General features: G+C 62.8%; 1 protein-coding gene across 2 annotated transcripts; it reads left to right on the top strand.

The window, feature by feature from the left end:
* The first annotated feature begins 3481 nt into the window (after positions 1-3481).
* Positions 3482-19427, top strand: MYO1F (myosin IF). 2 transcript variants are annotated; one of them, XM_075524474.1, is made up of 28 exons: positions 3482-3574; positions 7541-7678; positions 9634-9723; positions 10206-10300; positions 10939-11026; positions 11201-11290; positions 11453-11584; positions 11662-11796; positions 11872-12004; positions 12378-12574; positions 12708-12788; positions 12990-13076; positions 13202-13288; positions 13573-13740; positions 13823-13908; positions 14301-14382; positions 14487-14593; positions 14707-14805; positions 14879-15023; positions 15205-15319; positions 16002-16171; positions 16302-16447; positions 16776-16922; positions 17004-17152; positions 17434-17517; positions 17653-17854; positions 18189-18355; positions 18450-19427. In XM_075524474.1, exons 1-28 carry the CDS (start codon positions 3572-3574, stop codon positions 18524-18526), a joined length of 3300 nt encoding a protein of 1099 aa, XP_075380589.1. In that variant the 5' UTR covers positions 3482-3571; the 3' UTR covers positions 18527-19427. The 2 variants fall into 2 exon arrangements, with proteins under 2 accessions (XP_075380589.1, XP_075380590.1); XM_075524475.1 differs by lacking the exons at positions 3482-3574; positions 7541-7678; positions 9634-9723 and adding an exon at positions 10032-10053 and having other exon boundaries at positions 18450-19425.
* Positions 19428-20772: the final 1345 nt, after the last annotated feature.

Raw genomic sequence — 20772 nt, forward strand, 5'->3', positions numbered from 1 at the left:
CCAGTCTTGATTCTCAAGCGGCAAGCCTGGGCTCTGGGCTTGCCACACCGCGATGCTCCTTGTGCTCACGCTGAAGGAGGGGTTTGGGCAGCAGGGGAGGCTTTTCCCTGCAGCCCGAGTGACTGGAGCGGGTCAGAGAGGTGGAGATTCGCCCAGAGCTGCTGCGTGGCACGTAGGAGGAGGCTTCCCCTTGGCAGACCCGTCGCGGGTTGGCTGTGTACCCCAAGGGCGCACAGACCCCATATTGGTAATGCTGGTTTTGGATTTTACGGGGGGGTTCTTTGAAGAACTACATGTCTGACACACCGCTGATGCTTCCCTGAATCCCTTGGGCTGGTTCCCATGGGGATTGACACGAAGATTTTGTCCCGTGGCTCTGGAGAACCAGAGGACAGACTCTTTAATAGGGCCTGTAGCGATAGGACAAGGGGTAATGGTTTTAAACTAAAAGACAGTACATTCAGACTAGATACAAGGAAGAAATTTTTTACGATGAGGGTGGTAAGACACTGGCCCAGGTTGCCCAGAGAGGTGGTGGATGCTCCCTCCCTGGAAACATTCAAGGTCAGGTTGGACGGGGCTCTGAGCAACCTGCTCTGGTTGAAGATGGCCCTGCTCTTGCAGGTTGGACTGGATGGCCTGTAAAGGTCCCTTCCATCCCAAACCATCCTATGAGGCTATGATTCTAACCTGGCTGTGAGTGACCGAGCTGGTATTCATAAGAGAGAGGCAGTTTCAAAAGCTAAGGGCCCTGACCTGGTCTTCCATGCACTCAACAAAGCGTTGCCCCCTCTTGTTCCAGCTATTCCCCCCAGCGCTGCCCAGAAAGTCTCCCAAGGCCAAGGTTAGAACAGGTTTGTTGGAGGAGGAGAGCTCTCAGGAACACTTTGATCCTCCGTCTTCTGCAAACTCTGCTGGTGAGAGACGTGCCCAGCGCAGGGTGCGTCTTCGCCGCGGATGGTGTCTGTAGCGTGACCTCCTCCCAGCGCTGCTGTGCCACCCGCACGCCGGAAAGGGCAGGGGAGACGATACCCTATGAATGTCTGGGGGCAGCAGGGCAGTGCCGGGTGGGGAGGAAAAGCCCAAGCAGCGCTTGAACTCCGCCGTGTTTCAAGGGAGATTGACAGATGGATGGAGATTAACTGATCAATTGATTGATGGCTGGGAGGCACGCGCAGGCCGGCTGCACTAAGGCCTCGGCTTCCCGCCCGCAGCACACCTGACCGCCGCCGAGGAGCTGGGCCTGCGCCGACAGAGTCGTGAGTGGGGCCAGACCCGCTCAGCGCGACGGACTCCCTTCTTCAACCGTAGCCTGGGATCCGCGTTGCAGTACCCGGCTAGGTCTGCCGGAATTGGCTCCAACTCCGTGGCCTCCTCCTGATCTTCCAGTGGGTCGACCTCCGTTGGCTCCATGCCATCCTCTGCGGTTTTGGATCGCCAACCAAAGAGTTTCCACATGTCCTCTTTGGTTCGCCAGCTCTCGTAGTTGCCCTGAGACTGCATTTGGCAGCGTCGTCGGGCGTTGGGGCCGCAGCGCCCAGAAACTGGCAATCGCTGCCTGAGGCTTCCCCGCTCCCGTCCTGCTCCGATTGCTGGCGCTGCGGGCGCAAGCCGCTCGGCGAGGGGTGGCCAGGGGCAGGGCTGCCTTTTTACGGGGCAGGGGACAATGGGCAGTGAGGAGGTGGTATGTGGGCCATTTTGATGGCGGCCCAAGTGCACGGCTGACCATGGGTCCCTTGGCTGTCAGGTGCCTGGCCTGAAAGAGGACCTGCCTGGGAAGAGCCCGGTGGCCGCAGCTGAGGTGCTCTGCCCCTGCCCAGTCCCACGCTGGTGGGACCCACGCTCCACACCTCCTGCCGCTCCGCGCGTGCTCGGGGGAGGAACTGATGCTCCGGTCAGCAGAAGGTGAAGCAGCCGCTGGCTCTCACATGGCCAATTTCCTTCTCCGGCCACGGCTGCCTGTGATCAGAGCAAACCCTTGCCGCCCTGCTGGCTCGCAGCCTGCTGGTGGGCTGCCCCAAGCCTGGCATTTGCAGAATTTGCCATAAATTTCAGATCAGGCCCCGCTGGTTGGCAATATCCTCTCTCCTCCAGCCCTGGCCCTGGTGGGAGGCTGAGTGCTCCAGCCAGCACCCTCTGCTCTGCAATGCAGAGGCCAATATATGGTTAAAAAAAAAAAAAAAAAAAAAAAAAAAGAAAAAGTGGTTATGGGATCTCCGTGTGTAAAGCTGCCAAGTGCTGTCCCCACATGGTGTCAGACCTTTCCTTTCCCTGGAAACCTCCCTGCTTTCCCCCCACTCCCTTATGTCCTGGACTTCAAACCTCTCTGATACCCGAGGAGGAGGGGTGTCCTGCCGGGGCGACGGGGCTGGATGGCTGCCCACCCTCTCAGTCACTGGGGACCGTATGAGATGCCGGCAGGATGGATAGAAGGGAGCGCAGCCCGGGGTGGGCTGGGCAGCAGCTGAGCGCTCCCTGGCACGGACGGCCCTCGCTCTGTGTGCGTGTTGAGCAGGCACGGACTTGCTGCAGGCTGAGCCCTGCGGGCGCCGGTTCCCGAGTCTGTGGGCTCTGCCGCTGCCGTGCTGGGGGAGCAGAGGGGCCATCTCAGGACGGCAGGTCTGCGGGGGACAGTGACGACACGGCGGTGCAGAACTGTGCTCAGGCCTCGGCTTCCTGCCGCAGCATACCTGTTTTCTTTGCCCCCCTCTTGGCTGCTTTCTGTTGGGGTGCCGACCGCTGCCAAGGAGCTGGGCCCACGCCGACAGAGTCTTGGGTAGGGCTGGAACCACTCAGCGCGACGGGCTCTCTTCTTCAAGCACAGCCCGGGATCAGCACTGCGGTACCATCGCAATGAGCCGCGGCTTGCACCGGTGTGTTTGCACACCAGGGCTGTTGCATGAAGATGGGTCTGTGTGTGTGCAGGGTTTGCAGGAGCACCGGCTCTGCAGTCACGGCGGGGACGCCTCCGTGGCCACCCCCCGCAGGAAGCCCCGCTCTCATCTCACCCACAGCTCCAGCGATGGTCTCTCTGAAATGCCTTCGGCCCATTTGTAGCCAAAATGTTTCCTCAGGTGTGGCCTTTTTTATTCAAAAGACCTGAAAAAAAAGCAGCAACGAAAAGCATCTTGCTCCTAAAACCACCTTAAAGCAGAGCGTCCCCCAGCACCGACTGGTCACCCCGGGGAGGGGGGCACACCAAACTGTCACCTGGGGGAGGGGTGATAGGTTTCGCAGAGGTTCTGAGCATCCCTGCTGGAGCATCCCACCCAGCATCCACCCACTTACCCCGGTTGGTGACCCCCGGCACCAGCAGCACCAGTCTGCAGCAGAGGTGGGGTCACCCTGGGCAGGGGCACCCCGAGGTCCCCCCGGCAGCAGAGAGCCGCCCTTGTCCTCCCCACCCCCGGCAAACGGGCACGAAATGAGGAAGTGGGAGGAGGAAAAAAAAATTAGTTGCAATTTGTACTTGCAGCAGAAACACAAAAGGAAAGCGCTTCGAGATGGACCTCGGCCCTCGGTGACAGGAGCCCTGAGCGCCTCATCCCTGGGTACAAGACGCAGGGACACCATGGTGAGTGCAAGCGGGGCCCTCGCTGGGCTCTCCCCACCCTGTCTCCCGCGGGCACCCTGGGGACGTCACCCTGCCTTCCTGCCACCTCAGGGCTATCTCAGCCCTGTCCTCTCCTGCACCCATCGTGGTCCCTTGCTGCTTTGCGTGAGGTGCCAGGAGCCCACCGGACATCCCCGCTGGAGAGAGGACGGTGCTGCCCAGGCTTGGGGACAGGGAGCGGAGCTGGGGCTGGGTGAGGCACTGGTGCAGGGTGCAGTGGTTGGGAGCAGCCGGCGATGGGTGCCGGGTGCGGGGTCGGTGCCCCAAGAAGCGCTGACCCGAGCAGGATGGAGGGCACCGGGCGGTGAGGCTGAGCCGACACAAAGTGGTTTTGATTTTGTCGTCGGTGGTGCGGTACCCACAGGAGAACCCTTGTGTTCCTCTTGGCCCAACTTCCCACAAGCGCTTCTGTTTTCAGCTCTCATGGTGCTGGCAGGGTGTGGGCAGAGCGTGGTGCAGGCAGAGCGCAGTGGGGTAGCAGGGGCTGCCAGGGGCAGCCGTACCCTCCAGGCCGGCTCAAGCCGGGAAGGACCCTCTGGGTGCCCGTGCCCAGGGTCAGACCCTGCACCTTGGCGCATGCGGGGAACAGGGGCCACAGGCAGGGCACGGGGCTGCTGGAAGGGCAGCAGCCAGAGCTGGAAGTTGATCTGGAGGCAGAAGAGGAAGATGAAAGATCTCAAAATGAGGGAGATGCTCAGGCTTGGAGTAAGGGTCTGCACAGTGTGGCCACAGCCATGGCCTTCAGCCCACGGCTCTGCTCCCTCCGTGTCTCGGAGTGATGCTGTCCCCAGACATTTCCACCCAGGAAGGGGACAGTGACCGGGCTGAAATGGAGCCTTCTCCCACCCACGGTCACAGTTGCCACCTCTGAGAGGCTGCTCAGATGCCGTCCCCCACAAGGCACAAACACTGTCCCCTCCCCACCGCCACCTCAGACCTGAAGATGTTTGGTGGCTTCAGAGGGGCCGTGGGGCTGTGCAGCCACGACCCCGAGCCCTGCCGGGGCCCAGCTCTGGGGCCAGCCCCCATCCCCAAAACACGGGGGGAAATGCCCCATCCCCAAGCCCTGCCTGTGCCTGGAAGCTAGCGGGGTTGTGACAGCGATGCAACACCCCGCGCTGCTCTTCTCAGGGTTTCCGGTGGTTTTAAGGTGTTGGCTGCAGCTGGGCTTGCCCTGTCTTGAGACAAAAAGTGCCACCTTGGGCTCCATCCGCTCCCCACTTGGGGCTTGCCGGGTTTTTTTGGTGGCTCAGACCTGAGCTTTGAAGAAAAACAGACGATGTTTTGCAATCCGCAGGGCCGCTCCCCTCCCAGCCTCAGCGATCCTATCGTGAGCACCGGGTGCATCTGCAGCCCTGGGTACAGGCAGCGGCTGCGGTGGCCACGGTTCCCATCCTGCAGCCCTCAGCTGGGGCGCTCCTGGGGGTCCTGATGGGGGTCCCCACGCGTGCACCTGTGACGCATGGGGCCACCGGCAGAGCAAAGTCACTTGTGCAAAGTGCCTGCAAACTGCACCTGGAAGCCCGGGCCAAGGGCTGCTGAAAGCTGCTCCCCGCTCGGCTCGAGCATGAAATGACCTCTCGGAGGCATTTGGTCCAGGCCGCCCATCAGGCCCCTTCCCCGGGTACCCCTGTGGCGGCGGCTGTCGAGCTGCTGCTCTCTGGCTCATTCCTCGCTTTGGCCTGGAACAGAGGAGGGGACCGAGGAACCGCTGCCCCAGGCCTCTGAACGCAAATTCAGTTTGTGTCCCCGCTGCCTGCAGCCCCCATCCCACAAGGGCTTGCTGGGCGCTGAGCTCAGGCAATGCCAGGGTTTTGAGGAGCATCTTTCCTCTTCATCCTCCCCACAAGGCTTTTACCCAGCTTAGCGAGCCCTGGCCCTGCGAACCCCCCATGCCACCCCTCGGGATGTGCTGAGGAAACCCAGGCAGACTTTGTGCTTCCAGAAACAAGGTGGAAACAACCATGGCCCTGCAGATGTCCGGGACAAAACCTTCATTTAAAGTGAGCTGGTGTTTTCCCTGCAGCTGTGCTGCATCAGGTGCCCCGGCTGAGCCAGGAAAGCACCTAACCTGTGCCCGGAGGAAGAGGAGGTGTCACGAAGGCACGCTGACGGCTCTGAGCAGTCATTTGACTGAAGGAGAAACTCCGGGTGTCAGCTCAAAAGCACCAAGCTTGCAATACAGGAAACGTTCGTATTTGCCTTAATTTGGTGCCATAACCAGACACACAAGGCCAGGGTGCCTGCGCCAGAGGGCTCAGGGCGATGGAGGCACGGGACGGGGAACCGAGGGGTCAGGCTCCCCACGGGCTCCTCCCAACCCGCTCCTTTCCACCTGAAGCACAAGGTTTTGGCCAGGTTGGGTTGAAGCTGGGCAGCTCCTGGGGTCACTGACAGCTCCCTGGGTGACAGCACGCTGACCTGGAGTGGATGACTGAGCCCGCCTGCGTTTCTCCGGGCGGCTTTTCTAGGGGCTTATTAGGATAGAGGGGAGAAAGAGGAGGGGAAGGCAAGAAAAAGGCCCATAAGCAACAAACAGGAGGAGAGGAGAAGCTCCCCGCACAGTTTCAGGCTGCGCGAGCAGCCCCCATCCCCCCTGAGCCGACCCAGGTCCATGCGTCCTAAGGGAAGGTGGTGGGACAACGAAGCCAAAAGCCCCTCCACCAGCTATGGGGGCTTGAGTTGCAACTTGGGGTTTGGGGGGCATGGATGGTATTTTGGGTAGCAGCCCAGCAGCCCAGCAGGGAAGGAGGCGGCCGGGGGAGCAGCAGGATGTTGCCAAGCTCCTCCGTGCTTCCTGATGGTCCCTCTGTCCCCCGTCACGATGGTGCCAGGTTGTGCTGAGCGTCTGAGGGTGGTTGCGGGGGGCTGCGGGCAGCCCGCGAAAATCAGGGGCAGATGGGAGAGTGCAAAGGCGTCAGGGTCCGGAGGCCTGAAATCTTGACAGCCAGCGGGAAAACGAAGCAAAAGGGGAAGAGAAGAAAAGGGAAATGGAAAGAGTAAGAGGCCGGGGCGTCAGGGGGAGGAGAAGTGAAATCGGTGCCGGGAGCGCTGGGGTGAAAGCAGAACTGCGGGGGCCGTGGGACGGGTGCAGAGGAGACGCGGGCAGGTCCAGATGGGGTGTCCCCTCTCGGGGAACCGCGGCGGGGGCCACACGAGCACCGCGGCTGCGTTCACAAGTTTCCTCTGTAGCATCGAGGACAAGGGGCCTTTGAGTAGTTTTCTTTTTGCATGGTGAAATCTTACCCTGCCCTCCCAGCCCAGGGCTGTGTTTAGCCCTGCAAGGGCTTAAATCACAGCCCACAGTTTTCCTGCTGCCCCACGGCCCCCAGAGGACAGAGCTGGGTGAGTTGGGGGGCGGCTGGAAAGCGGGTGCTGGCATCTCCCTCGGCAGGGAGGAAAGGGTAAGGGGGCACAGTTGCACGTCTGCCCTGGTGCGAAGGGGATGCGGGGGTGCAGAGGATGTGCAGTGCTGGGGATGCCCCCACCAGCTGCAATTTTTGCCCTTCCCCTGGGTTATTTTTGCTGCCCCTTTGACTCATAAGCAGAGCCTGTGCAGCAATTGCTTCGTTAGTCCTTCGTTACCACCATAACGAGCAGGGGTGATGTTACAAACACGCCCGCAGGCTGCCGGTGCCCCGTCTGCTCCTCTCCGGGGTGCCAAACCTGCCGTGAGGCAGGATCTGGCGGGAGGGATGGGGCAAGCCTAGGTGCAGCAGCACTGGGATTCTGAGCTTTGCAAGTTCCCAGCATGGCCAAAACCCTCCTCTTTGCACCACCCGAGGGTGCCTGTTTTGGAGCCAGAGCTGGGGCAGAGACCAGTTATAGCTACCAGCAGCTTAGGGGGAGCTGGGGCCAGATCCAGGCCTGGAGCCCCGCTCCATCGGTAGTGGCCCTGGCGCAGTCGCTGTGGTCGCCTCCCCGCAGGGCAGCAAGGAGCGCTTCCACTGGCAGAGCCACAATGTCAAGCAGAGCGGCGTGGACGACATGGTCCTGCTCTCCAAGATCTCCGAGGAGGCCATCGTGGAGAACCTCAAGAAGCGTTTTATGGACGATTACATCTTTGTATCCTTCCCAGGGCAGCGGGACAGGGCCAGGGAGCAGCGGGGCTGTGCTTCAAGGCTGTGCCAGGGCGTGGGCCAATCTGGGGCTGTCCCAATGCTCGCAGAGTGTCCCGTCCCCACACTGTGGTGGGAGAAGATTGGGATCGGCGGGGGGAATGCCGTCATTCCCAAGCTGAGTTGCACTCGGCAGAGACACTGCAACCGTGTCCCCCATCTTGCCATGTCCCGGGACCCACTTCGGTCCTTCCTTTGCGGCCACAAAGCCCTAAGCAAAGAGCACTGAGCAAAGCCCCTCATCTGCTGTCTCCCACTGCTCCTGCACACTGGAGGCCCACCTGCCCGTGCCAAGGGGGCTGGACCCCAGTGGCAGTAGTGGCCACCGTCGCCTGCTGCTGTCACCCAACCCCCCCAATGCCCACAGCACGCCCTGGCTGCTCTGCACCCACAGCAAATCCAAGCAAACCCTGGCTGGAGCGGAAGCATCCCTGCAGACACGGGGAGGAGATGCCACCCCTCGCTCTCCACCAGTGTCAGGCCACATGCGACACCATCAAGCCAGCGCGGGTGCAAAGCTCCCACCGTGCCCAGTGTCACCCCCACCGCGCCATCCCCCAGCCCAGAGGCTTTTGCAGTCGCTGGCTCCCATCACAGAGCTGACGCTGCCGAGTACCGCGCACGAGGCTCAGCAGCTCTCGGGCTCCACAGTGCGGATGGGGAGGTGTCCCCACGGCCACGATTCGGGGCGCTGAGCTCTTGCCTTGCTTGCCCCACACCTGCTCGGGGATGTGGCCGGCTTAGCACCCTGGCACCATCACACACGCTTCGCCTGCACCCCAGCTCCGGTGGGCGGCCGGCTCTGGCGGGGAAGAGGACAAAACCCCTGCCGTGCAGAGCAGGGCACAGCGGGGTCTCGGGTGGCAGCGGGGCTGAGCACGGGGCTGAGCCGCTGCGAGTGGCTGTGGTTTCCCTGAAGATGCGGCTCTTCCCTTACAAGGCGATGCTCCCGGGCCGGCGGTGACGCAGCCATCCTCCTCACTCTTTCGGCAGCCCTGGGGCTTTGAATGTGTTTAGGGGTTGGGTTTGGGGTTGGCTTTTTTTTTTTCGGAGGAAAAAAATACCCCACGCAGCCTCTTTCTTCCTTTTTTTTGTGCTGCTGCATGCAGGGCCCCTGTCTAGCCATGACTCAACACCCCGCACTTCTGCATTTCCCAGAAAAGCCCCTCTCTGCCTGCCCTTTGGCTGCTTTTCCCCCACCCTGCTGTCAGGTGGGCCGAAAATAGGACATCGAGGGCTCGGGGTAACCGTGCTGGCACCCCTCCATCCCCGACCTCGATCTCCCCAGCACCTGCCCCGGGGCGCTGGGGGCTCATCCCCATCCTGCTGCTGCGTCGTTTCCAGGCACAATTCTCCACTTTTCCATTCCCCTGCCCACAGTGGGTGACGCGGGGATGCTGCAGGCAGGGGCTGAGGGATGCGGAGTGGCTGGGTGGCCAGGGAAAGGCAGGAACCGGCAGTTTCTCTCCTCTCCGTGCCTCAGTTTCCCTGGTTGTAAAATGGAGACGGTCTCCTGCTGCAAAATCCGCAGATGGAGCATGAGCAGCTGAGCAGAGGGCGAATTCCGGGAGACTGCAGGATGCTGGAAATGCTGCTTTGGAGCCGATCCTCAGCCAGAGGCCAGGGAGCTGAGGGGATGCTCCTGCTGTACCCTGCACGCTGCAGGGGACACCCCGGGGCCAAGGGACCACTGGGGTGCTGCTGCCAAGTCATGGCAGCAGCTCTGCCTGCACCCAAGCTGAAAACCGTCGTGGTATTCCTGGTGCAGCTTCCAGGATGAGGCCGAGAGCCCCGCAACCACCTTCCTGCCACTGCTCCCACTGACGCTGTCTCTGGGGCAGGAAGGGGCAGTGGGAAGGGGGGACATGGGAAAGGACGCACAGACCTTAACCAGCCACTCAGACCTACATTGGGCCGGTGCTCATCTCCGTCAACCCCTTCAAGCAGATGCCGTACTTCACTGACCGGGAGATCGAGCTGTACCAGGGGGCGGTGAGGCTGCTGCGTGCCAGCTGGCGGGGTCGGCCAAGGGTTCCTTGGGTTTAGTTTGGTGCGAAACACCTGGGGGTGTCCCATGAGTGTCCCCGTCCTCCCCAGCCCTTTGGGTGCTGCAGGGGTCAGTGCTCCCAAACACATTGATGGAGAGTCAGGAACGAGACTCAGGAGCAAATCCACATTCCTGGGAAATTCAGCTCATAAATACACACCAAAGTAACCCAAATATGGTAAAATCCAGCCCAAGTGACTAGCTCTGCCACAAGGAGCTTCCCAAGGAGGAGGGGAGAGTCGAAAAAACATCTGACATGCTGCTGATTAGCTCGTGTCTGTGGCAAGAGACTAATCCCCTATCCCTGCTGCGTGCCACTGCCTGGTGCAATGCGTGGGCAGAGTTAAGGGGATTTGGGGAGGGGGCTCAGGGCGGGGAGCTGATGGCTGCTCTGTGCTCAGCACTGCTGTCCTTGTCCCCTGTTTAGGCTCAGTATGAAAATCCCCCCCATATCTACGCTCTGACCGACAACATGTACCGCAACATGCTGATCGACGGGGAGAACCAGTGCGTCATCATCAGGTAGGGGCTACGTGGAGCGTAGCCGGGGACCCCATGCCACCGCTCCGGGGCCGGCTGTCTCCATCACCCCTTCTCCCCACACCCTGGGGGCATCCCGGCTAAACACAGCACCTGGGCAGCGGCAAGAGGCGGCTGAAGCCCAGTGGTGGGTCCTGGGGAACCCAGCCCATGGGGGTGCCTGGAGGGACCCCGGCGTCCTGGGCCATGAGCACCAGCCGGGGCTGCAACCGGGTTGTCCCAGGCAGGGACCCAGCCTTGTGCAATGCACCTTTCCGGCTGAGTGTTGCAAGGGACATGGTCAGGATGCGGGGTAAGGCCAGAGACTTCCCCTTGAGGCTCCCAAGCCTCCCTCCTCCCCTCCAAAATCCAGCAACAAGAAATCCAACCGGAGCAGCTCCTCACCCAGCCTTGCTCTGGCCCCGCTCTGGCCCCGGGTGCTCTCCCCGGAGCACCCGGGCAGCCCTGTCCCCGGCGTTAGCACTGCCACACGCTCAGAGTATGTGGCAGGAGGGAGGCCACGGCCCCCGTCACCCACCGTCAACCCCCAGCCCTGCTCCAGCATCCCACCCCAAAGCACCCTAGGACAGGCGACTCTGGTGGGGCCATTTCACGTCTCCTCTGCTTTGACGTTTGCACAGCGGAGAAAGCGGGGCCGGGAAAACGGTGGCAGCGAAATACATCATGGGCTACATCTCCAAAGTGTCCGGGGGTGGCGAGAAAGTGCAGGTATGGCTGTGCCCCCCCCACCGCCATGCATCGCTTCACCTCCCAGCCGCTCCCCACTGCCCCGGCCCCCTGCTCCCCCCACCCGACGGTGGCACGCAGAGCAGCCCCAGCTCCAGGTGTGGGGACACGCTCCCGGCCCCCCCCAGCTCAGCCCTCTCCCTCCTCTGCCCCCAGCACGTGAAGGACATCATCCTGCAGTCCAACCCGCTGCTGGAAGCCTTCGGAAATGCCAAAACCGTCCGGAACAACAACTCCAGCCGCTTCGTAAGTCGCCAGGGCAGGTGCAGAGGGTCGGCGCCACGGCCAGGATCTGTGCCAGCAATGCTCCTGGCGTGGGGGAGAAGGGGGAGAGAAGCCAGGGCCGGGGGGAGTGAGGGGTCCTGCTGGCCGGGGCCACGGCTCTGAGCGGGAGCTGTGCCGGGACAGGGGAAGTACTTCGAGATCCAGTTCAGCCGGGGCGGCGAACCCGACGGGGGGAAGATCTCCAACTTTCTGCTGGAGAAGTCACGGGTGGTGAGCCAGAACGAGTGCGAGAGGAATTTCCACATCTACTATCAGGTACGGGGGGCACGGAGCCAGCCGGGCTGCCGTGAGGGCCAGGGGCCGGGGAACCGCAGCTCCCGTTTCTCTCCCAGCTCATCGAAGGAGCGTCCCAAGAGCAGCGGCAGAACCTGGGCATCATGAGCCCGGATTATTACTACTACCTGAACCAGTCGGACACGTACCAGGTGGAGGGCACGGACGACCGCAGCGACTTCCATGAGACCATAGTGAGTACCCAGGAGGGGGAGTCCCCGAAGCTGGCAGTGGCCGGGCAGGGGCTGACGGGCTCCCCCTGCCCCCAGAACGCCATGCAGGTCATCGGCATCCAGGGCGAGGACCAGCAGCTGGTGCTGCAGATCGTGGCGGGGATCCTCCACCTGGGAAACATCAGCTTTCGGGAGGAAGGCAACTACGCTCGGGTGGAAAATGCTGACTGTGAGTAGCCGATTCCCCCTGCCTCGGGGGGGCAAGTGGGGACGCTCGCAGAGACCCTTGGCAATGAATTGCAAACTCTCCGTAGCACAAATCCCCTGGCAGAGGAGAGAGGCAGCGTCAGCATCTTCCCCACGTTAGACATGGGGAAACCGAGGCAGCGAGCAAATGGCACAACCAGAGCTTAATTAGCAAGGGGACAGATACCAGGAGTCGCTTGCTGTGATTTAGCAGGGGGAGAACCACGTCCCCGGTCGCTGCACCGCTGCTGTCCTTCGCACTCGGACAGGGCTGGGGGGTCCGGCAGCGGCTGTGGGCAGCGTGCCGGGGGCGTACAGGGAGCAGGCAGCCCTGACCGCTCCCCCACTCTGCCCAGCCCTGGCCTTCCCTGCCTACCTGCTGGGGATCGACCAGGACCGCCTCAACGAGAAGGTCACCAGCAGGAAAATGGACAGCAAGTGGGGCGGCCGCTCCGAGTCCATCACCGTCACCCTCAACGTGGAGCAGGCGGCTTACACCCGGGACGCCCTGGCCAAGGGGCTCTACGCGCGCGTCTTCGACTTTCTCGTGGAGGTGTGTGGTCCCGGCAGGCCGGGCCAAGCGCGGCCGCAGTGCAGAGGGGATGCTCGCCATCCGCTCCCGCGTGCAGCCAGCCCCACCGCCTTACGCCCGCGATGAAGGTGGCTTGTCCCGTCTCTCCCTGCAGTCTATCAACCGGGCTATGCAGAAGCCGTATGAGGAGTACAGCATCGGGGTGCTGGACATCTACGGCTTCGAAATATTCCAGGTATGTGTTACTTTGCTGTAGGAGCCCAGCTGGGGAATGTCCTTCACTGCTCCCCCAGCAAGGAGAGCGGCTGGAGCAGGGGGCTGTTAGCAGTCGATGGCCCCAAGAAGGGTCCCGAGCGCAGCGCCCAAAGGCTCTGCAGAAGAGAGAGCAGAAGCCAACTCAGCCCCGTCTTCTCTTTCATCTTTTGTCCTTTTGCAGAAAAATGGCTTTGAGCAATTCTGCATTAACTTTGTGAACGAGAAGCTGCAGCAGATCTTCATAGAGCTGACCCTGAAGGCAGAGCAGGTACGGGGGGGCTTGGCTGGGGGGGCTGCGGGGCTGCGCCAGACCCGGCACCACGGCCGGAGCAGGGGGGCTGCAGCATATCCCATGGGTCGGGGGCTCACCCAGCTCTCCCGGCGCTTCCCCAGGAGGAATACGTGCAGGAGGGGATCAAGTGGACCCAGATCCAGTACTTCAACAACAAGGTGGTGTGCGACCTGATAGAGAACAAGCTGGTGAGTGGGGACCCGTACTCCGGGGGAGGCTTTCTCAGGGAGCCGAGGCACCCAGGGAGTGGGGTGCTGGTTGGGATGGGCTGGGTGCTGTGAAGGAGGGGTGGCAGAAGCCGGTCCTGCCGGGGAGCATCCCTGGCAGAGCAGCAGCCCTACGTCCTTAACCTAAGCTGCGGTTCAGCATGAAGCAGCTTTGACCAGCGCGGCGTACTTGAGCACAGCCAGATGCAGGATTGGGCCCTGCCCGCAGCCTTTGGACACCCATGGCTTCACTCTCCCTCTCCCAGAACCCCCCTGGGATCATGAGCGTCCTGGACGACGTCTGTGCCACCATGCACGCCACCGGCGAGGGGGCGGACCAGACCCTGCTGCAGAAGCTGCAGGCGGCCGTGGGCACCCACGAGCACTTCAACAGCTGGAGTTCGGGCTTCGTCATCCACCACTATGCAGGCAAGGTACGGCACCCCGCGCCCCACATGCCGCACCCCACAGCCCTGGCCGCAGCGGCATGGGGCTGAGCTCCCCTCCTGTCCCCAGGTCTCCTACGACGTGAACGGCTTCTGCGAGCGCAACCGGGACGTGCTCTTCACCGACTTGATCGAGCTCATGCAGAGCAGCGAATAGTGAGTCCTGGCAGCGCCGTGGTCCCAGGGGCCAGCCCAAAAGGGCTGGGGCAGAGGGCAGCATCCTCAACATCCAGACCATAAAGCTTTGCTGGTTCTGCCTCTGCCCGAGCCATAGCTCGGGGCGCTCAGCATCCTGCATCGCCCCGCGGGCACCAGCAGCGTCCCCCATCCCGCACAGCGGCACCCAGGGGCTGCGGGGCTGGGCAGAGGGGTGCTCACCCACCAGCACCGATCCTGCTCAGCCTGGGGGCAGTCGGGGGGGGTAGGGTCAGCCACAGTGCAGGATTCCTCAGCAGCAGAAAGCAGAGCTGGAGCTGGTTCCAGCTCAGCGCCTGCTGAGCCTGGGGAGCCTGGCGGCTCTCACCCGGGGACTGTCACCTGCCTTTCAGCGGCTTCATCCGGATGCTTTTCCCAGAAAAGCTCGATTCTGACAAAAAGGGACGGCCGACCACCGCGGGCTCCAAAATCAAGGTACGTCCCGGAGGCTGCAGGACAGTAGCTGCCTCTGGGGCGGCAGCAGGGTGATGGGCTCCCACCAATGCCTTTAACACTACAGAGGTAAATCCTTGCAACAGAAACAGGCTAATGACCTGGTGAACACGCTAATGAAGTGCACGCCACACTACATCCGCTGCATCAAGCCCAACGAGACCAAGAAACCCCGGGACTGGGAGGAGAGCAGGTAACAGAGGCCCCTCGCAATGGGCGTCCCCGTGCAAAGTGGTGGCCGAGGGGTCAGGGCAGGTCCCAGCGACCTGCCATCCCACGGCGAGCGTGTCCCTCCCGGCTCCACAGGGTGAAGCACCAAGTCGAGTACCTGGGGCTGAAGGAGAACATCCGTGTGCGCCGGGCAGGTTTCGCCTACCGCCGCCTCTTCCACAAATTCCTGCAACGGTGAGTGACCACCGGGACGGGGGATGGCAGGTCCCCGCAGCCCGGCCGTGACTCACGTCCCCTGTCCTGGCAGCTACGCCATCCTCACCCCCGAGACATGGCCGTCCTGGCGTGGGGACGAGCGGCAAGGGGTGCAGCACTTGCTGCGCTCCGTCAACATGGACCCAGACCAGTACCAGATGGGTCGGAGCAAGGTGTTTGTCAAGAACCCCGAATCGGTAGGTGACCCGGCTCTGCCTCTCGCCCGCAACCCAGCATCCCCGGGGGACGCCGCACGCAGCCGAGCGTCGCTTTGGGCAACGCCGGGGAGGGTTTGGGCTGCCGACGTGCGGGAGAAGCGACGCAGCACGGGGGCTGGGGGCCCCTGGCCGGCCGGGCTCAGCACCCCGTGTCCCCCAGCTCTTCCTCCTTGAAGAGATGCGGGAGCGGAAATTCGACGGCTTTGCGCGGGTGATCCAGAAGGCCTGGCGCCGGCACATCGCCATCCGGAAGTATGAGCAGATGCGAGAGGAGGGTAAGGCTGGGTGAGGACGGGGACACCGGCACCCCAGCACCCCTTTTAGGGTGCCCTTCGATGGGGACAGCCCAGCTGCCAGAGCAGCAGGAGAGTGGCAGCCCGGCTCCTAATTGTGGCACTAACGAGGAGGGGGGTGAGGAGGGCACCATGAGATGCCCGGGGTCTTTTCCTACATCTTAAAGGAGGGCGCGGATTTCTCGCTCCTATTTCCAGCCCCGGGAGGGGACGTAGGACAGAAACTGGAGCCTCTCGCTGTCTTGCTCTGCATTTCATTGCCTGCACTGAGATGGAGAGGAGAAGCTGAGAGTCGGCATTTGCAGAGGGATGGGAAAGGCCAGTGGTCACCTCCTGAGCCTATCGCTGGCGTCTTCCCACCCTCCCAAGCGTGCAGTGAAAAATCAAGGTGGAAAACCCAGAAAGCTGGGTCCCTCCCTCCCTCCCTCCCCCAGCACAAGCTTTTTGAGGGTGATTAATGGGTTTCGAAGCCAGCCAAGCTCAAGCAGCTCAGATTCCTCCTGTGGCATAAAACGGCCCCGCTTCTTGCTGCCACAGTCTGTGCGATGGCTCCCACGGCTCCCGATTTGGGAGGGCAGGCAGGCAGGGGCCGAGGGCTGAGCCGAGGGCTGAGCCCCCAGCACAGAGCCCTGTCTGACCTGCGTCGCATGGGGGTCCCACGCAGCCTCCAACATCCTCTACAACTTCAAAGAGCGGAGGAGGAACAGCATTAACAGGAATTTTGTGGGCGATTACCTGGGCATGGAGGAGCGGCCGGAGCTGCGCCAGTTCCTGGCCAAGCGGGAGCGGATAGACTTCGCCGACTCCATCACTAAGTACGACCGGAGGTTCAAGGTATGTGGAGCCTCTCGAGGCTTGGGACACGCCAAGCCGTGGCTTGTGGTGGCTGCCCTTGGGTGGGATGTGTGCAGGGCTCGTGTCCCCCAAAAACACCCCCTCACCCCCTGCTCCTGCCCTTTCCCAGCCCATCAAGCGGGACTTCATCCTCACCCCCAAGTACTTCTACCTGATCGGGCGGGAGAAGGTAAAGAAAGGTCCTGAGAAGGGGCAGATCAAGGAGGTGCTCAAGAAGAAGGTGGAGCTCCAGGCGGTGAGCGGCGTCTCGCTGAGGTGCGTCCCTTAGCACGGGCTCCATGGCGGGGGTCTGCGCGGTCGGGCTTCACCCATCAGCTCCATCGGCCTCTCCGTGCGCCGGTGGCCCCTGCCAGCTGCCGGCCCCTTGCCCTTGGAGGCAGCAGGGCATTGGGCTGTGGGGAGAAGGCTCCCCGCAGAGCGCTTTGCAGATGGGGCTTTGGAGGCTGGGGAGGTTTCCTACTAAATCGACCTCCAAATTTGCTCGGGTGGACCCAGGCCCAGCGGGGTCTCCCAGCTCCCCCTCAGCGCCAGCTGGCACCAGCCTTGCCCCGCTGATGCCCCCGCGCTGGGGTTGCTCTCCCAGCACCAGGCAGGATGATTTCTTTATCCTCCACGAGAACAATGCCGACAATTTCTTGGAGTCCATCTTCAAGACGGAGCTGATCAGCCTGCTGTGCAAACGCTATGAGGAGCTCACCCGCACCAAGCTGCGCCTCTCCTTCAAGGACACGTAAGGAGGGAGGCCGGGAGAGGTGACAAAGCAGGATGAGGTCCCATCCCTGTGGCCTCACGGCCCCTCTCTCTCCCCCAGACTACAGTTTCAGGTGAAGAAGGAGGGCTGGGGCGGTGGCGGCACCCGCAATGTCACCTTCGTCAGAGGACAGGGCGACGTGGCCGCCCTCAAAGCCGGAGGCAAAACCCTTACAGTCAGCATCGGGGATGGGCTCCCCAGGAATGCCAGTGAGTGCCAGGGCACCCGGGGGGCTGGGGGGGGGGGGGGGGGGACAGGAGCGCCGGGGCTGCAGAGCACGGCCGGAGGCTGGGGGCCATGAGGGCGAGCCAGCGTGCACCCCAGCCCTGCGGGGTTCCCGTTTCACCCAGGAGGGACCCGCTTCTGCTCGGGTGATGGGGCAGCATGGGGTGTTTTGGGGAAAAGGGTGGCTGGGCGCAAACTGCAGGGGCAGCCCCTCCCGGCTGGCTCCAAGGACCATCACCTAACGGGGGGGCTCGTGTCCCCCCAGAGCCCACGAGGAAGGGGGCAACGCAGAGCAGAGGTGGCAGCAGGTGTCCAGCGCCCTCCCGAAGCGCCCCACCAGCACCCAGAGGTGAGGAGGACAGTGCCAAAGGGGGGGTGCCGGGGAGGGGGGACCCCAGCCTGGATCCAGCCAACGCTGTTCTCCTGGGGGGTGCAGGCTGAGCGTGGGCCCCCTGTAACGCACCAATCCCGGGGGGTCTTCCAGGTTCCTGCAGGAACGGGGCCCCCCAGTTCCCGCGCAGCGATGGCCGGGCTCAGCGGGACACCTACGCGCCACCCCAGAAGCAGGCGCGGGGGCCACCGGCCGCAGCGCTGCCCCCCCAAAACGCCACCCGCCAGCCGAAGACACGGCCCCCGTCCGAGCACAACATGGATTTCCTCAACGTGCCTGACCAGGGGGTGGCCGGGTAGGTCCCGTACTGGTGCCCAGGTCCCCCATCCCCCCCATCCTCCCCTCCCACTGCTGCCGGTCCCAGGAGATGCTCTTTCCCCTCTGAGCAGCTCAGCTGCCCGACCGAGAGACAGCCCGACCAGGTCCGGGCAATCTGGCCTTGCTGGCAGGACAGCACCTCCCAAGCTCTTGCACACCCCAGTTCTCCCAGTCCCTGCACTGGGAGGACCCACCAGAGCTGCAGGCACAGAGCACATCGGTGGGGGAGAGCAGGATGGGAAGGAGGGTGCAGCGCATCCTGCGCCCTCCCGCTCTCCCCGCCGTGAACGCTGTTTCTCCCGGTCCCGCAGCATGCAGCGCCGGCGAAGCGTGAGCCAGCGGCCACCCCCGGCCAGGCGTCCCAAGCCGCAGCCCAAGGCGGCCGTGCCGCGCTGCCAGGCGCTCTACCAGTACATCGGGCAGGATGTGGACGAGCTCAGCTTCAACGTGGGGGACATCATTGACATCCTGCTGGAAGGTACCGCCGGGCTCCCGCCCTGCCCAGCTCCTCCCCGCTGTGCCCCATGGCAGCACCGCGCCTGACCCGGCTCTTTTTTTCCCCCCCTTCCCAGATATCTCCGGCTGGTGGAAAGGCCGGCTTCATGGCAAGGAAGGGCTTTTCCCTGGGAACTACGTGCAGAAGATCTGAGCCAGGCACAGCAGCTGCACGGCTGGAGGCAAGGAGGGGGTCGCCGTCCTCCCACCCCACGTCTGCCGAGGCCGTGCCGAAGGGGCCGGTGGTGGCTCCGCGGCGGTTCTCCACCGACGCTGGCGTTGAGCGAGCGCTTCCTCGCGAGCCCCCTGGCCTGTGCTGGCTGCCGGGCTGTGCTGGTGCCAACCATTGAGTCCCGCAGCTGCTTTAGATGGTGGCCTCCCTGCAGCAAGGACCGGCTCTTTGCTGCTTGTTCATACCCTGGGAATGGAACTGCTCCAGTGATTCCGGGGTATAAATAGGATTATTGTTAATAATTATGGTAAATATCAGACTCGGCAAATCTGACTCAAAAATTGAGCCCAGAGTTTGTATTTCACCCTGGTGCTGGCCCATGGCTCCTGCTGGCCCCGTGACAAGAGCCCTGCACCCACGTGTCCCCACGTGGGGACATGGGCGGACAGATGTCGGAGGCAGCCCCGTTCCCCCCACGTTGAACCTTCCAGAAGATGCCGAATACAGAAACCAGCTCCCCCAGGAACCCAGCTCAGGCGTCTCCACATCCCGGCGTGACTCTGCACTGCTTGGCACGGCCAGCCGGGAGCTGCTGGGGCAGCGGCGAGGCAAGGCAGGACAAGAGGACGCAGCAGGACCAGGGCACCATTGCTGGTCCCTGATTTCTCATAGGAAAAGCTGTGAGGACCACTTGGCCAAAGCCCGCCGGGCTGAGGCAGCTTTGCCTCATGGTGGTCAGAGAGCTGCTGGGACCCCCCTGGTTTGCAGGGCTGGGGGGGGGGGAGCGGGTGTTTCGTCTGTGGGGGGCCAGGGTCGATGCATGGGGTGATGCATGGGGTGGAAACCGCCATCCTCGGCTGCACCGGCTCTGGGATTCGGGGGCCGGACCCCCAGGACAGAGGGACAGCCAGGGGTGGGGGGGTGGGGGTCTTGGGTGGGGGCTGAGTCCAACCCGGGCTTGTTCCAGGAGGTTTGCAGCAGGGAGCGGGATGAACGGTGCTGACACGTCGGGGCTCGTCCCTGCCCGCTCCCCGCTCCCCCCGCGGGCCCTGCACCGGGCGGCCGGAGGAAGTGACGACAGCCTGCTCCTGCGCGGCCCTGCCTCAGCCTCGCGTCCCAGCCCTCCTCTTCCTCCCTCCGCAGCCCACACCAGGGCTGCCCCCCCGGCAGGCAGACCCCCTGCCCCAGCGAGGAGGGCTACGGAGGGGTTCAGGGGACCCTGCTTCCTCCAGGGAGGGGATGGCACAGGGCAGGAGGCTGCTGGGATGCGAAGTCCTCCACGGCTCCACGCTGCAAATGGCGGTTGAGCCTCCCTGTTATGGGATTTTACGACCCCTGTGGTCCTTGGGGTGATTTTCCCTGTAAATCACAGGTTTTTAGGAGTCCTTGCACTGCAGAGCTTGGTGGGGGGGAAGCAGGCAGAGACTCTGGTTTTGTTTTAACGGAAAAAAAATTGGCTTTGCGAACTCTGGGGATTTAGGAAACTCCTTCCTGCGCCTTCCAGCCCTTCCCTGGGGGGGGGGCGAGGGGCAGCACCCCGGCAGTGGGTGCTGTGCAAGGAGGATGGTCCCACTCAGCCCTGCTGGCAAGCGGGAGCTGGGCCAGCTCAGGCACTCGCTGAGGTGCTCCGAAGGGCTTCGGGTGCTCAGAGGGGCTCGGAGGGGCTTGGGGGGCTCTGAGGGCTCCAGTTGCTCTGAGGGTCCTGGGAGGCTCCAAGGGGCTTGGGCTGCTCTCAGGGGCCACGCGTGATCTCACAGGCTCGGGGTGTTCCCGGGAGCCCAGGGTACTCACAGAATCACAGAATCGTATGGGTTGGAAAAGACCTTTAAGATCATCGAGTCCAACCGTAAACCTAACCCTACCAAGCCCACCACCACACCATGTCCCTAAGCACCTCATCCAAACGTCCTTTAAATACCTCCAGGGATGGGGACTCAACCACTTCCCTGAGCAGCCTGTTCCAATGCTTGATAACCCTTTCAGTGAAGTAAAATTTCCTCATATCCAGTCTAAACCTCCCCTGGTGCAACTTGAGGCCATTTCCTCTCGTCCTGTCACTTGTTACCTGGGAGAAGAGACCGACCCCACCTCTCTACCCCCTCCTTTCAGGCAGTTGTAGAGAGCGATGAGGTCTCCCCTCAGCCTCCTCTTCTCCAGGCTGAACAACCCCAGGTCCCTCAGCCGCTCCCCATCAGCCTTGTGCTCCAGACCCTTCCCCAGCTCCGTTG

This window comes from Mycteria americana, chromosome 24, assembly GCF_035582795.1.
Source record: "Mycteria americana isolate JAX WOST 10 ecotype Jacksonville Zoo and Gardens chromosome 24, USCA_MyAme_1.0, whole genome shotgun sequence".
Lineage (NCBI taxonomy): Eukaryota > Metazoa > Chordata > Aves > Ciconiiformes > Ciconiidae > Mycteria > Mycteria americana.

Coding starts and splice junctions, on each gene's coding strand:
- MYO1F (XM_075524474.1), top strand. Junction 13,289..13,572: donor ACCTGATAGAGAACAAGCTG/GTGAGTGGGGAC, acceptor TCCCTCTCCCAG/AACCCCCCTGGGATCATGAG. Junction 14,594..14,706: donor CGGGACTGGGAGGAGAGCAG/GTAACAGAGGCC, acceptor CCGGCTCCACAG/GGTGAAGCACCAAGTCGAGT.